This window comes from Megalopta genalis, chromosome 2 (genome assembly GCF_051020955.1).
Source record: "Megalopta genalis isolate 19385.01 chromosome 2, iyMegGena1_principal, whole genome shotgun sequence".
Lineage (NCBI taxonomy): Eukaryota > Metazoa > Arthropoda > Insecta > Hymenoptera > Halictidae > Megalopta > Megalopta genalis.
In genome coordinates this window covers 18,803,541-18,819,424 of record NC_135014.1, presented here as the reverse complement: position 1 = coordinate 18,819,424, position 15,884 = coordinate 18,803,541, and the positions used below count along the sequence as shown (strand labels likewise).

Below are 15,884 nucleotides of genomic sequence, written 5' to 3'. Positions count from 1 at the left end.
GATACATGTTATCAATACTTTCAAAATTTGATCTATAAAATTACTAGTGGCTGCTTTTTGCCTCGCTGTCCTGCCTTAAGGCATCTTTTTCAACCTTTTCTTGTATCTTGATGAAAGATGTTGCCAAATCTCCATAATAATTTAGTAGAGTAGTGTTACTATGAATGAAGCAGAACCGGGCTTCGGGGTCGCCCGTTGGCTCGGCCGCTTCGCGCCAGCTGAGCTGACTCATTGGTCACTGTTTTTCGTTAATAACTCGTAAACAAAGCCGTGGATTGCATTTTTGTTAAGGAAAAAGTTACTTCAAATGACTTCAGGAATCACCCCTTTCCGACTGTTAACATAATTATAGGACACCCTGTATAAAGTGTTACTGAAGTGGTCCCACGAAGATGGGTGGTGAAGAAACAAATTTTATGTGCCCAGCGTATGAAAAAAAGCAAAGAAAAATAAATTTCGTGGAAAAGCCGAACTAGGTTTCATATTAGTAACCTGTTTCTCAAATCTGTGAATTTTCGTATTCTTATTTTTTTCGTTATTACGGAGAAGCGGAATTTTTTCCTGTATATTCCAGCAGATATTTCCAAACGAATGCATACTTTAGTTTCTGAACGCGTATCTAGTTCTAATAATAATGTGTTTCTGATTAAAAATTATGATTTAAAATAAATATGGATCTCATATTAGGCACCTTTATCCTATAATTAGGCAAGTACAAGTAGATCCAAAAATGGCAAGGGAAAACTACAATTTTTACCATTTCAATTAAAAGCATGATCCTATCCAGTTATATACATTAAACAATTGGATAAAACAAATCTTTTGTAGCCCTTGTTTATTTTGCACGATGGCATTTTATGAAAAATTTTAATTTACATAATCACTAATATTAATAAATCTAGTTACAATACCGTAGTTTGAATGTTTTAATTCTTAAACTGTAAACGTGGGTACTTTGTGTTCCGACTAGTTCGTACGAATTTGATTTCTCGCAATCTAATCGGCAGAAAATATTTTTTGCGTAAATAAAGTTATTAAATAGGTGAATTTAAGGGTACAAGGGTATAGTTGTCTGAAGATGTCTCATGCATTTTTGAGACCTTTTTCAATAGTGTTATATTTGTTACGAAAGAGCCACGTTTATAGTTTAAGAGTTATGTTAATCAATATAATAGTTACTGTAAATTAATTCTGATTTATTAGTGTTCCCAGTGTATGGCATTCATTAATTGTGTTTTAGAAAAACAGTTGAAATACCTGCAACGAAGGGTGTTTAATCACGAATCGTTCTGTTAGCTTTTAATTTTTGTAATTTTCAAAGTGATGGGATGAGTTGGAACTAATAAAAAGGCGCGCGGATTGAATTTACATGGGAAGACAGTATTCTCGCAGGTATCAACTTTGTAGTTACGAATTGTCTTAATAATCCCAATTTTCGTTTGGAAGATTGCGAATCGTGCACCTGTAAACAAATAGAAACTATTAAGAATTTAATAATTAGTTCAGATGTGAACACACTGGGTTTTACCATTCTTGATATTTTGAGGCACAGATTTTTGAATGGATTATTAAATATGTTTATTAGTACTTTTTTTGCGGCGTGAAATTGATCGATAGATTGGACCGTGTTACAAAATTACTAATATCATTAGAAAAGATGAAATGAAATAAAATTTTTAGATACGAAAATTATGTGTTCTTTGCTTTCAACTGAAAGAGCTGCTAATCACGTTTGTGTCGCACGAGAGTTTTGACATCTCCGAAACTAATAAACACGATCACTACCCACATTTTAATCCGGATTATTTAGTTCTTCTAATTTCACAATTAAAATTGTTAATTCGAATTAATGCACGTGATCAACTTATATTCCTTCGATTTGAAATCTTACTTAATCCCCTGGCTATTAACACGTTCCGTGCCGAGCTTTTTTTACTCGAATCTTCACACTTTGATATTTTACTAAAACTTGATGTATTACGTGCAATTATTAATTCTCGTATACATAACAACGTAACAAAAACTTATCAACGCCCATTCTTGCGGTGGAAATTGATTCTTCGGTTCTAAATTTCTTGTAAACAATTTGTTCAGTTCACTAAGTAAACATGCAAGCGTGTACCATCGATGGTACACGTGGCACGGAACGTGTTAAACTATTAAACATTGTTTGTGTGGTCACTAGTAGAGAACGTTGAATACATTGAAAATTTAAAATAAAAAAATAACTGTCTGACACATCGAAAATAAACAAGAACAGTTTCTAACGTACCGATGCAATTCCTTGGGCCATCGCCAAATGGTAAATAATGCATTGGATGTCTCTTCGACTCCGCGTCACCCATAAATCGAGTAATATCGAAAACTTCTGGATTAGGGTAAATGTCTGGATCGTGTTGTATTCCATACACGGGTATAAACACACCTGTATTTTTCGGGATCGAAAATTTCAAGTCTTCAAAAGTGTAGTCATCGACTGACTTTCTGCTAAGAAATGGCAGTGCTGGGTACTTTCTCAGCGTCTCTGTAACAATGAAGAACATAATAAGAAAATTCATTACTTGTTGCGGCACGTGTTTGAGTCTACAACATGGTCAAATCTCGACAGTGCCGTTCCGAAGGATGCCTGAACTTCTTTGATTGACATTTCAAAACTTTCGCAATACAATAGTACATATACAGTGAAAAGCAATAACGCTTATCATTGGTTTGCTGCATTTTTTTTATTCCTGGCAGTTAGGAAGAGCTGTTAACCATATCGATGACTCCCATTTCAAGGACTGGATTAGGTTAACAACTTTAAGAAATGGAGATGATCTTGAAATATCCTAGAATCGCGTTTTTTATTTATAATGCAGCACTATGGTACACAATCCGGAAGAATTCAACGACCTCTGACACTTTGACCTTTAAATGATATTTAAAAACTACTTATAAACACGCTGTATGCTATCATCTTTTGAAGAGATAAATTTTGAACTGCTTTGAATGGAACTCGATATATAACAATATCGAATTACCATTGCGAAATGATTTAAAACTTATTATTAGACTGGACATTTTATGTACTTATGTCAAAAATGGGAAGGCGTAATTTAAAACGGTAAAATACAAATAAAATTGAAGACTGTTGATGTGTGACATTCATTTTAATGGAATGGAACGAAACTGTGTAGCTTCTGTTTCTTAAAATCGATTGTGACAACTTTGACTCTGCATAAAGATCCGCGGTTTACTTATTAACGACCATATCTTGATAAAAAAAAATTATTAGGCGTATAATGTTCAGAGTACAGAGATTATCTAACTCCAAAACATTTTGCAGTCTGATAATTGGTATTTGAGAAATTATATACATCGACTATAGTTGTACATTCCTAGGCCTTTCTGCGTCGCGTCATAACTGTACTAATTTTCAACATACTGAAAATTATTTACTTTAAAGTACCTATAAATGTATCCCGAATTGTCTATGTGAGATGAATTAGTAAGATTATCAAAACATATCAAAGCAGTACAAATTAAAAGAAACTATTGATTTTTCCCATTCAATGCCACTCTATAGTACAGACAGCATATCGTTAACGACAGTGGATATTGTAAGCCTACACGTTGAAGAATGCATAATAGAAACGTTTTACAGAATAGTAATGCAATTTCCATAGAACTCATATTACACAATTTTTGTCACACGAACATTGCGCAAGCAACAAAGAATTTTAATATGCAATTATTGAGAATTTCTATTGAACATTCTATTGCGATACAAACCTTTAAATACGGCATCCAAAATGGGCATGGCTTTTATATTTTCAAAGTGCCATTCTCCGTTATTGAGTTTGTGATGTTCCTTGATTTCTTCCCGTAACTTGTCCTGTATGTCCTGATTCAATGCCATTTCGAGAAGTGCGTTACTGATCGTTGCTGACGCAGAATGAAAACCAGCAACAAAGAAGATCAATGCTTGCGCTGTGAGTAGTCCGTCCGTTAAATCTAGGAAAAAGGCAGTTCATTCAAAAGTTCCATAAAATAGTTTCATATAGAAATTTACCATCATCGCGCATACTATATCATTGAAGTAATATCAACTCAATGAAAGGTATTTAGTGTCAAGGGAAGCACACACGTTGTAATAATCAGATTTAGCTATTTCAATGTTTCATTCGTTTCATATCGCAACAAAATCTGGAGAAAGTGTAAACGCATTGAGCAAACATCTATACAGGGTAATCCAGAAATGTTCCTGCGGTGATTTGAAGCAACTTTCTTCTTAGCGAAAATGATCTTCGCGACTTTGTTAACGAGTCATTAACGAATAACAAAGACCAATCAGAGATTAAATATGGCTGGCGTGTTCCGACGCAGCCAATGCGGTGTCGCGCTTGCTATTGTGGGGGCGGGGCATTAAACAGCTCGCTGTCTTATTGGTTCGTGTTTTTCGTTAATAACTCATTAACAGAACTACGGAGAACATTTTCGCTAAGGAAAATGTTCCTTCAAATTACCTCAGGAATCGCCCTTTTCATAGGTGTAACGATAACGCGACATATACTGCAACAACAGCCTCATCTAAGTTGACAACAAGAAGACAAGTCAAAGATCACAGAGACTCGTACTTTTTACACCATCGAGTACTCTTTTTATGTTACACATAACTACGCGCAATTCTAAATATCATACCAAACAGTACCGTGCTAATTCATTAAAACTAAATTCATTAATTAAATCTAGTTTGTTGTTAGTAACTACGAGGGCATACAACATATTTGGGACATTAATATCGGAATAAACAGTTCAGGAGTGGTCCTTTGTATTCCCAAAACTTTCTCCCTATGAAATTGTTGCCTTCAAAACTTCTATCTTTAGATTATCGAGCAATAATTTCTATTATTCGGCAACATATTGCCTGCCACAGAGACTTTCGAAACAACTGTGATATCACTGCGTTGCTAGAAACATCGACGGTGGGAGTAGTCGAGCGTCGACCATTTGTAGGCAACAGTTGCAAAGCTTGTGTTTGTGGTGTTTTCAGCATTGCATAATACAATTAGCAATGTTATTAGTATCGCATACATACCGATGTCACCCAGCTTCTCAGGATGCTCCCGGATGTCCATCAAAGTGTTGATGAAATCGTTTCTGACGATATTATTCTTCTTTCTGTACTCTATCATGTTCAGAACACTGTCCATAAAGAAGTCGGTGCCAAAGGGACGCGGTAGGACGCGGGCAAACAAGGTGTAGAACCCTGGTGCAATTTCTCGTATTCTAGCTCTTATCACACGCATAAGGGAAGTAGCTAAAAATTGTTTTCCCACTTTACGAAATTCCGATTCCATGTCCGACGAACAATTCATATTAATTCCGAAAGCACAGGTGCCAATAACGTCCGTAGTGAATCTTGATGTCAAGTCACGACAATCAACGGGATCGCCTTTTACTGCCACTGCCTCCAAATGTTCCTCAAGGCTTTTACTGCAATCGATGATCATGAAGAACATTTCCTTCAGTCTGCCGGACGTAAAAACCGGCGATAGCCTTGCTCTCAACGGTCGCCATCTTTCCGGCTCCAGAGCAAACAAGTGCTGCGAAAGTGGTTCCGCCTGCGTTGAGAAAACCGAGTATATAATGTCAGTTTTGAAGTATACCTACATCGCCGAAATTGAAATAACAACAGATTCGCATTAACGCGTTAATCACGCGAGTTAAATAACTCACGGTATATTTGGCCAAGAAGTCACGTGAATTAAATGTAATTACAATTGTAAAGCAATAAGTCTAGTTTTCTTGCACCACAAGATTCCCGAATATATGAAGCAATTTCTTAAAAAGTTTAATAATTGCATAATTATATAAATTAAATGTGTGTACCCACCTTTTCATTGACAGTTATCCCACGATTTGAAAATTTCGCGAAGTCTTTTATAAGTATTGTCTTGATTAATTCAGGATCGTTTATAATCAATATAGGTTCTTTTCTTGCGAATAGGCCAAGTACGGGATTAGATTTATATTTTTTGTACATTTCGCGCAGAAGTTGACCCATTGATAGCTGGGAGAACATCACTCTGGTAACGTTACCAAAAAATGGTGTCGGTTCCGGTCCAGCAACTCCGCGTTTTTTCCAAAAGTTGTGAGTTGAGATGGAATAGTAGTAAAGTAGGAGAAGCACCGCGACGATGCCACAAAAAATTTCGATGCCAGTCATTTTTGACTAATTTTATTTAACTCCTCAGCAGGCGGGAAAAAATTAATAATGAACTGCGACAGAAAAAAAGAACAGATTAAAACAAATTATGTCCTTTATATTACTTCATTTTACATCGTTACACTAACTATAAATAATCATTATTATGATACAGAGAATTTTTTAAATTGTCAAAATATTACTATGACCTCAGATTTCGCTTTCTCCGTAAAATTTAAACAATACTAAAACTCCGACTTTCCTGATATTTAATTGTTTGTATCTGATAACAACGTCAACCGATTTCGATAAAATTTTCAACACGCATATAAGTTATCGTGATCTGCAAAACGCATTTTGTAAATTTTCCTTATAGGTTTAGATAAAAAAGTTAAAAAACGTCAATCAGCCCAAGTAATAGCGAAATTTATAAATTAAAGCCTTTTAGTTCAGTTTTAAATAAGTTCTGCCGTTGTTTCAAAGGGCGTCCATATATATATTTGTTCCCCACTACATGTTCTAACACATAACAAAAACATATATTTCATAAAACCAAACATGTAAGTATGACAAGAGAATATTATAAGTTAAGATTGAAATGCGACTTAATATTTATTAATATTTATTAAATAAATTAGAAACCTCAAAATTTATATAGTTTAAGAATTGTAGAAACTAATGCTGTACTTACTGTTATTAATTTCCCAAATGAAAATTCAAAACAAATCTACGAAACGCCAGTGGAATATCGGAATTACGACATCGCAAATTTGGCGCTCTGCAATTTAAAGAATAACGTGTGCACAGGTCTATCGTTACTTACGAAATGATGCGAGGACTGTTTGATCGAACATCAGACAACACCAACTCACTCGCATTTTATATAAGAAAAACAGTGTTTTACTCTACTCTCCCCTACGTAATTATCTTTAAAATTCGTTACTTTTTTAACGAAGATCTTGCGATATCATTAGGTATATATTTGTAAATTATCATTTAATTACTGTTAGCGCATCCACTTGAAGCAGTACACAATCCTCTTTGATCTGGAGACAGTAAAGGCAAACTTAAAACAGATAAGAACTGTGCATACGAATATGTATATTGTAGATGTCAACTGTACAGTGATTTTCCGACTCAGGCTTGTGTGTACAACCTCATACGGTGAATTACGAAGATATTCACAAGTCGAAATAACATAGGATTACAATTTTTCTTTAGATGTTATAGAAAGAAATTTACCGAACAATGTTCAAACAAATTTTTGCACAAAAGGATGTGACAGGAAGAGATAGAAATATTGTATTTTTTAACCCTTCTTTCTGAATCTATAACAAAAATTTAAACGATGTGTTTCGCAGGTTTCGTGATTTATATGCATTTATATGCATTGCTCTACAGCTTGTAAACAAAAAATAGTTATTCGAGCATCGTGGGCATATTTACCGTTGCCGATTGTCAATAATTATAAAAACGAGCCGCAAAGGTCGAACAATCGTATCTCCTCATCCCAAATTGTCCATTTTTGTTTAGAAACTGAGGGACAATTAGAGAGAATTTACTGCACTGACAAACAGGAGAGAATAAGACGCTATTTCCACTGATAGTATTCGACACCTCAAACGAAGACGATTTCAAATACACACACAAACCAATAAGGATATTCTGATTGTAACTATAATAACCAATAATGACCATATAGACGACGAATTTAACACAACCAAAAGCTACAGAACGCGATATATCTCGAAGACGAACAGAACACGATAAATAGCGAAAGCGACTTGAGAATTCTTTGAAAAGAATTTGAGAAATCACGAAACAGTAAAGAACATTACGATCTACCACGAATCTGTACTACCTCTGTTAAGTTCCAAATATAGTCGATCCACCATTAACTCAAGCATTTAAATTCTTTTGAACGAGACGTTGTTAATACCCGCCTTTCTTAATATCGCCGCAAGCAAGCGAAGCGAGATTTATGAATGCGCTAATTTACAATATTTGAGGAGACCGCAACAATCTTATTACAAGCTTATAGATTACAACGATTACAGTGACGCTGCAAGTATTAAATGTTGATAATGTAGAAAGTCTTTCGAACAGGTAATCATCTTTCACTACCGGTAATGTGTAGCGAGAATGAGTACGAAATTTTTGTGTATATTGGACTCAATTTAACCTTGACCTTGACATATGTTGTCAAGGTCATTCTCCTGAGTACCGTCAGGAAGTTTTAGTCGTCGCTCGCTATTTATTAAATAGTTATTAACAAAATTATATCAATGCTACCACGTTGCAATTCGTCTGTACGTATACAGGGTGACTCTCTATTAATGTCCAAGAAAATATCTCGTGAATAGGTAAAGGTACAACAGAGTTTAATAGGAGAAATTGACAAGGTTTTTAAGTCAGCTGCAAGGTGCACGTAAATCATTCTTTTTTATTGGTTCCTTCCCGAATTATAAAGGTCAACTTTGTTTTGCTTTTTTTAACGAATACATATAATTTTCTTTGCATGTTCAGTTAGTTGAGGTCATTTGCAATCTCCTAATAATCAGCATTAATAATCAGCTCGACACTGGGTATACAGGTATCCTTGCATTTATCGTTTCGCTTTTTTTTTTACGTCGAGAATCTTAATTGATATATTATGTAGTATCAGCACGATAAGCAGTTTCTTATGTAATCAGTCAATTTTTCGGGCAAGACTAAGATGAAGAGTTTTGCGAATTCATTCATATGACTCTCAATTCGGAATACGCAACAATCATTTCACTCATTACCTGGCAGATTTCAATTTTTATTGAAAAAGTCATACACGACTTCCACGAACACATTGACGCCTTTTTTGTTATTATAAGATTATTGTATCCGTTAGAACACTTAAATACTGAATAAAGTAGAAACTCACCGACAAACTTACAAAGTCTTTTTTTGCGATTATTTCGGAAGCTGAAGCCGTTAGATATTAATATCTTCATATACAAAAAACGTTTATTATTCAACAATATAAAAAACAGAAATTTTGTAAATTATATTTTTAAATTATGTCTTATTTTGATAAGAACGTAATATATAGTTCTAATTCATATTAATGTTTTTACTTACACTAACAAATTTTTTAAGCACTTTTGATAGCCAGATAAAAAAATTTATCGAATGAAAGTTAATCTGTATTTAGTCCGTTATACATTGAAAAATAACAAATTTCAAGACCTATTGTCTTTCGACTAAAATTCAAGATTATCTTGACTTTTCGAAGTGACACCCTCTATTTTTGCCTACCATACTATGTATGACCTTCGGATTACCTGATATATGATATGACCTTCCGAAAATATCCGACTTCTGTCGATTTAGATATGCGACTGCTTGTAGATGCAGGAATGAGAAGGAAAAGGTGTACAATTTTTACCATTCTGGATAGAACAAATCTTTTGTATTTTTTGTTAATCTTGCATAATGACACTTTATGAAAAATTTTAGTTTTTATACTTACTAATAATAATACATTTCGTTTCGTGTAACTCGCTTATAATATTTTCAGTACGGTATTCGTAAACTGTTATATATGCTAGAAAATCAGTTGAACACAGAAGACCCTCGTTTATAGTTTAAGATAAGCGTGAGGTGTTAATCAACACAATAGTTACTATAAATTAATTTTGATATATTAATATTTGAATGTATCACAGTTATTTTTTGTGCTTTAAGGACACTTAAAATACCTGAAATGTATCAAATAAAGAATTGTTCTTTTAATTTTCAACTTTTGTTACTTTCAAAGTGATGGGATGGTTTGGAGCTAATAAAAAGGCGCGTGGATTAACTTCATATGGGATGACAGTTTTCTCGCAGATATCAACTTTATAGTTACGAAGTATCTTTATAAGCCCAATTCTCGTTTGGAAGACTGCGAATCGTGCACCTGTGAACAAACAGAAGCTATATTAAGAGATTCCATTATATATAATAATAAAGTATAACATTAAAATATCAAAGCTGTACTGGTAATATGAATTTCCACTGTTAGATTTTATTGCAACTTCTCCAGTAGCAAATTTAAAATTAAAAAATAACCGCGTGTGACACGTCCAAAATAAACAATGACAGTTTCTTACGTACCAATGCAATTCCTTGGGCCATCGCCAAATGGTAAATAGTGCATTGGGTGTCTCTTCGATTCCGCGTCACCCATAAATCGACTAATATCAAAAGTTTCAGGATTTGGATAAATGTCTGGATCGTAGTGTATTCCATACAAGGGTATAAACACAGATACACCTTTTGGAATCGAAAATTTCAAGTCTGCAAAAGTATAGTCGTCGACTGATTTCCTAGTAATAAATGGCACTGGTGGGTACATTCTCAGCGTTTCTGTAACAGTGAAGAACATAATAGGAGAATTCTACAATTCTATTCCTAAAAATATTAAAATTTCGTTTCCAACCTTTCACCATACAGTTGGGCAACTACAGTGTAAATCAGTAATGTTTATCACTTTGATGAAACCTCATGGTCATCACTATTTTTCTAAATGGTTTGCTGTATTCTTCTATTCCTGACAGTTAAGAAACTCTATTAACGATATCGATGACTTCTATTTCGAGGTTAGCAAGTTTATGAAATGAAGGAGATCTTAAAATTTCTTAAATGCTTCCACCTACAAAATAATTATTATTTCCACATTATTGCCCCCTTTACAACATGTAAACTTTCATACACAAATTTTTGCAATACTTTTAAAAATAGCAAAGATATTCAAGGTGATTAAATTTGTTTCTTCACATTGTAGAGTGGGCGATATTTGGAAAGTGTCCTAGATCCTAGATGTATCATTTTCAGAACGGTGCAGCAGTACTAGAATCTTAAAAAATCCATACTTTTTATAGTTTATTTCAAAAGCTGCGTTCTTTGTGAACATTTGACAATGTTGGCAAATAAATGTTGTGTCAATATTTGCATAATTAAACAAGTTTTGACATTAAATAATTACAGAATCTCCCTTAATTGTCAGTATAGAGATTATCCTACCCCAAAGCAATTTGCAGTTAGACAATTTAATATTTGTGAAGTTATGCATATCGGCTGCGGTTGTACACATCCCAGGACTTTCTGTGTCGCTCCATAACTGTATCCACTTCCAAAATTCTAACAATTCTTTATAAATGTATCAAGAATGAACCATGTGTTAGTTAAATGAATTAGTATGATAATCAACATGTATCAAAGCTGTACGGTACAATCTGTATCCCGTTAACGACAGTGAATATTATAAGACTACACGTTCAAAAATGCTTGAATAATGAAAATGTTTTACAGAAGAGTGCTGCAACTTTTGTAGAGCTTACATTAACATAATTTTTCTGTTAGACGTTCTGTTACGATACAAACCTTTAAATACGCCATCTAGAATTGGCATAGCTTTTATATTTTCATAGTGCCATTCTCCGTTATTAATCTCGTGATGTTCCTTGATCTCGCTCCGCAATTTGTCTTGTATATCCTGATTCAAGGCCAATTCATAAAGTGCGTTACTGATTGTTGATGATGAAGTTTCAAAACCAGCAATGAAGAAGACGAATGCTTGCGCAGCGAGTAGAGAATCCGTTAATTCTGGAAAACAACCGAAGTTTCGCATTAGCTACTTCATAATTGCTACTTTAATGAAATTATTTAACGGAAACAGTTGATTCGATTAAATTTCCATAGAAAAGTTTTCTATCGAAGTTTACCATCATCGCGCATGCTGTAACATTCAAGAAATATCGACTGCAACAATGCAGGATGAATTGCATAAATTTGCCAAGAGAAGCATGGGATGTAATAATTCGTCTTTTGCTTTTTTATCGTTTTATTCAAATACGAAGATCATTTGAATTTTTTTAATCACGTAGAAAAATATTGTAATCAAAGTGGTGACAAGAACTGAAAAAATTGTAAGCGCATTCAACTAACGTCTATACAGTTTGTCTCAAAAATTTTGTAAGATTTTCAAATATCTAAGGTGATTTTTGATGTAATTTTGTCCTTAGCGGATATGTTCTCCGCAGCACTGCTTACGATTTGTTAATGACAAACACGCACCATTCAGAAATCGAATACAGTTGGCATTTTCCGGCGAAGTCACACTCCGATTACTTCGTGTTTTTCATTAATAAGTCATTAACAAAACCGCTGAGAACAATTTTCACTAAGGAAGAAAAGTCTTCAAATAATCTCAGATGTCACCCTTTTTAAGGGTGGAACGGACATGCGACAAATATCGAAACGACAGCCCCATCCAATGAGGTAGCAAGAAGACGAGTCGAAGAACAGAAAAGCTCGTACCGTGCTGAAATCACGAGACAGGCCCTGGCTGGAACATGGTGATGTATGATAACAAAGCGGATTGGATTAATCAGAATCGGAGCGTACCTCCCAATCACACACGCATTTTCAAATAGAGTGGAAGAGGTCACACGTGGCGTGTACAAGTGAGAGTAGCGGCTTCGAACGTCGGCAGCTTATAAGCAACAGTTACAAAGCTTGTGTTTTCACCATTGTATAGTGCAATTAGCAGTGACATTAATATCGCATACATACCGATGTCACCCAGCTTCTCAGGATGATCCCGGATGTCCATCAAAGTGTTGATGAAATCGTTTCTGACGATATTATTCTTCTTTCTGTACTCTATCATGTTCAGAACACTATCGATAAAGAAGTCAGTTCCATAGGGATGCGGTAATATGCGGCCAAGCAAGGTGTACAACTGTGGCGTAATTTCTCGTAGTCTACCTCTTATCAATCGCATATACGAGTTAGCGAAGAATTCTTTTCCCACTTTACGAAATGTCGATTCCTCGTTCGACATACAGTTCATGTCAATTCCAAAGGCACAGCTTCCAATAACGTTCATAGTGTATCTGGCTGCCAAATCTCGGCAATCGATAGGATCACATTTTACTGCCACTTTCTCCAAATGTTTCTCAAGATTATTTGCGCAATCGACGATCATGAAGAACATTTCCTTCAGTCTGCCAGACGTGAATAATGGCGAGAGTCTCGTTCTCAACGGTCGCCATCTTTCTGGTTCCAGAGCAAACAAGTGCTGCGTAAGTGGTTCCGCCTGCGTCGAGAGATCCGAGTATTTAATGACAGTTTTAAATTGCCCATATCGCCGAAATTGAAATGAGATGTACGACAGATAAGGCACGTGTTGAACACCGCGTGAGTTAGATACCTCACGCTATGATTAGTTAAGAAGTCACATCAATTAAATGTAACTACAATTGTGTGCTTTTCTCTACCTTTTCTGACTTGGGTACACTTCACGTTTCCTACATAATATAAATTCAAAACGTTAGAAATCTAATTATATGATAAGATATATGGTCCCAAAAATCTGTCATCTTTTCCAACTTTGCCGTTTAAAGGTCCATTTATCCAGACCAACTCCGGAATGAATCCGAACCGATTATAGCTAACATCGAATAAAATGTATTTTTAACATAGAGGTAATAGAATTGATAACGATTTCTACTACTCTCTTCGCAATTCCGACCAAATATAACTTTTTCAAAAAAATGTAGTACATCAGCTAATGAATTGAAAATTCTGACGTTCAAGAAATCTCAAGTTGTCAGAGTCATTCTGAAGAAAATTATTCCGTTGTAAACCTTTATATGTGCGTGACGAATACATTCGTTGTGAAGAAATGTCACTTTTTTGTGTTACAACAAGTGTATTCGTCTTTCTACTTCAAGTAACATTTTCGCAAAGTGTGTTTGTAAGTTTCAGACATTTTAAAAATAGTTTTAGAGTAACTTGCTTGAAGAAACTACCCACAGTCTGGTCGATGAAATACAACTACATTTTAATCTCAAAAATTGGCCTACGCAGTTACGACATTAGAATTTGTACGACGATTTTTTTGACTGACTATGTATGAATTGCATTTATGCCTAATGTAAAATCCACGGTAGCAACATTTGTACTTAATGTACGAAAACAAATGTATATAATGTACAGAAACAAAAATAAATGACCTACATTTTATTGCCACATTACAAGTACGAAAAGCAATGAGTCCACTTTTCCTTGCATTATAAGATTCCCCAAAATATGAAGCAATTTCTTAAACAATGTAATAACTATATTATTATATGAATTAAACTTATGTACTCACCACTGCATTGATAGTAACTCCACGATCTGAAAATTTCGTGAAGTCTTTGATAAGGACTGTCTTGATTAAGTCAGGATTGTTTAAAACCAATACTGGTTGTCTTCTTATAAATAGGCCAATCGCAGGTTCGGATTTATATTTTTCGTACACTTCCCGCATGTATTGACCAATCGACAAATGGGAGAACATCATTCTGACGACATTGCCAAAAAACGGTATGGGTTCCGGTCCAGGAACACCGCGTTTCTTCCAAAAGTTATAAGTTGAGATGGAATAGTAGTAAAGTAGAAGAAGCACCGCGACGATGCCACAAAAAATTTCGATGCCAGTCATTTTTAACTAACTATTTTTAATTCCTCAATAGAGGAGAAAAAAATAATAATGAACTGTAAGAGAAAAAAAAATGAATGTACACAATATCGCTTTAAATAAAATAAATATTATGTATTAATCATTTTCATTTTGTCTAACTTCTATAAAAAGATGCTGTACTTGATAAATTTTATCTTTATATTTATTTATCGAATTGATTTCTACTGATTTCAATTTTCGTTTAGACGTATTCGGCCGTTGCACTTAACAACTTCATTTTCAATTGAAAAATTGTTACGAAATGAATCTCTTGACGAAGAGAAAAAATTATTTAAAAATTGCAATTACTTGCTGTGTCACAAATAGCACTGTTCCAGGATTCTTATTCCATAATTTACCAATTGTTTCGTAATACCACAATTCTACACACCACATTATAGACGAATTAGATAGTAAACTTCACAGATTAAAACAGATTACTTCCTTTATACTATTTCATTTTATATCATTGCACCATCAATAAATAATTATTATTATAATATATGGATTTTTTAAAATTATCAAAATATCATTATGACCTCAGATTTCGCTTTTTTTCGTAATATTTAAACAATAACAAAACTCCGACTTTCGCGATATTTAATTGTTTGTTTCTCATAACGTCAACCGATTTCTACAAAGCACATTTTGTAAATATATTTATTCCCCACATATATTTATCCCCCACTACATGTTCTAATATATAACAAGAACATACATATCAAATATTACATAAAACTAAACATGTAATAAGTACGGCAAAAGAATATTATTAGTTGAGATTGAAATGCGATTTAATATCCCAGGAACAAAAATCGTAAATTAATTAAATAAATTAGAAACCTCAGAATTCATATAATTTAATAACTGTAGAATCTTATACTGTACTTACCTTACTTCGACACCGAAAATTTGGCGTTCTACAATTTGAAGAATAACGTGTGCACAGGTCTATCGTTACTTACGAAATGATGCGAGGACTGTTTGATCAAAAATCAGGTAACACCAACTAAGTTGGTGTTTTACTCTATACTCTGTCCTATACAATTATCATTAAAATTTATTGCTTTCTATGAAGAGTTCGCGATATCATTAGGTATACATTTATAAATTATCATTTAATTACTGTTAGCGTATTCACTTAAAGCATTACGCAATCCTCTTTGATCCGGA

General features: G+C 34.1%; 2 protein-coding genes across 2 annotated transcripts; both read right to left on the bottom strand.

Moving 5' to 3' along the window:
• Nucleotides 1-818: 818 nt before the first annotated feature.
• LOC117220570 (putative cytochrome P450 6a14) lies at nucleotides 819-7,115 on the bottom strand. The gene is made up of 6 exons (XM_076518683.1): nucleotides 6,879-7,115; nucleotides 5,876-6,261; nucleotides 5,078-5,603; nucleotides 3,772-3,993; nucleotides 2,273-2,524; nucleotides 819-1,462 (listed from the first exon to the last, which is right to left on the bottom strand). The coding sequence occupies exons 2-6, from the start codon at nucleotides 6,206-6,208 to the stop codon at nucleotides 1,293-1,295; spliced, it is 1,503 nt and encodes a 500-aa protein (XP_076374798.1). The 5' UTR covers nucleotides 6,209-6,261; nucleotides 6,879-7,115; the 3' UTR covers nucleotides 819-1,292.
• A 2,492-nt stretch (nucleotides 7,116-9,607) lies between these two features.
• LOC117220667 (putative cytochrome P450 6a14) lies at nucleotides 9,608-15,708 on the bottom strand. Its single transcript, XM_033470877.2, has 6 exons — nucleotides 15,604-15,708; nucleotides 14,361-14,746; nucleotides 12,776-13,301; nucleotides 11,585-11,806; nucleotides 10,316-10,567; nucleotides 9,608-10,118 (listed from the first exon to the last, which is right to left on the bottom strand). The coding sequence occupies exons 2-6, from the start codon at nucleotides 14,691-14,693 to the stop codon at nucleotides 9,949-9,951; spliced, it is 1,503 nt and encodes a 500-aa protein (XP_033326768.2). The 5' UTR covers nucleotides 14,694-14,746; nucleotides 15,604-15,708; the 3' UTR covers nucleotides 9,608-9,948.
• Nucleotides 15,709-15,884: the final 176 nt, after the last annotated feature.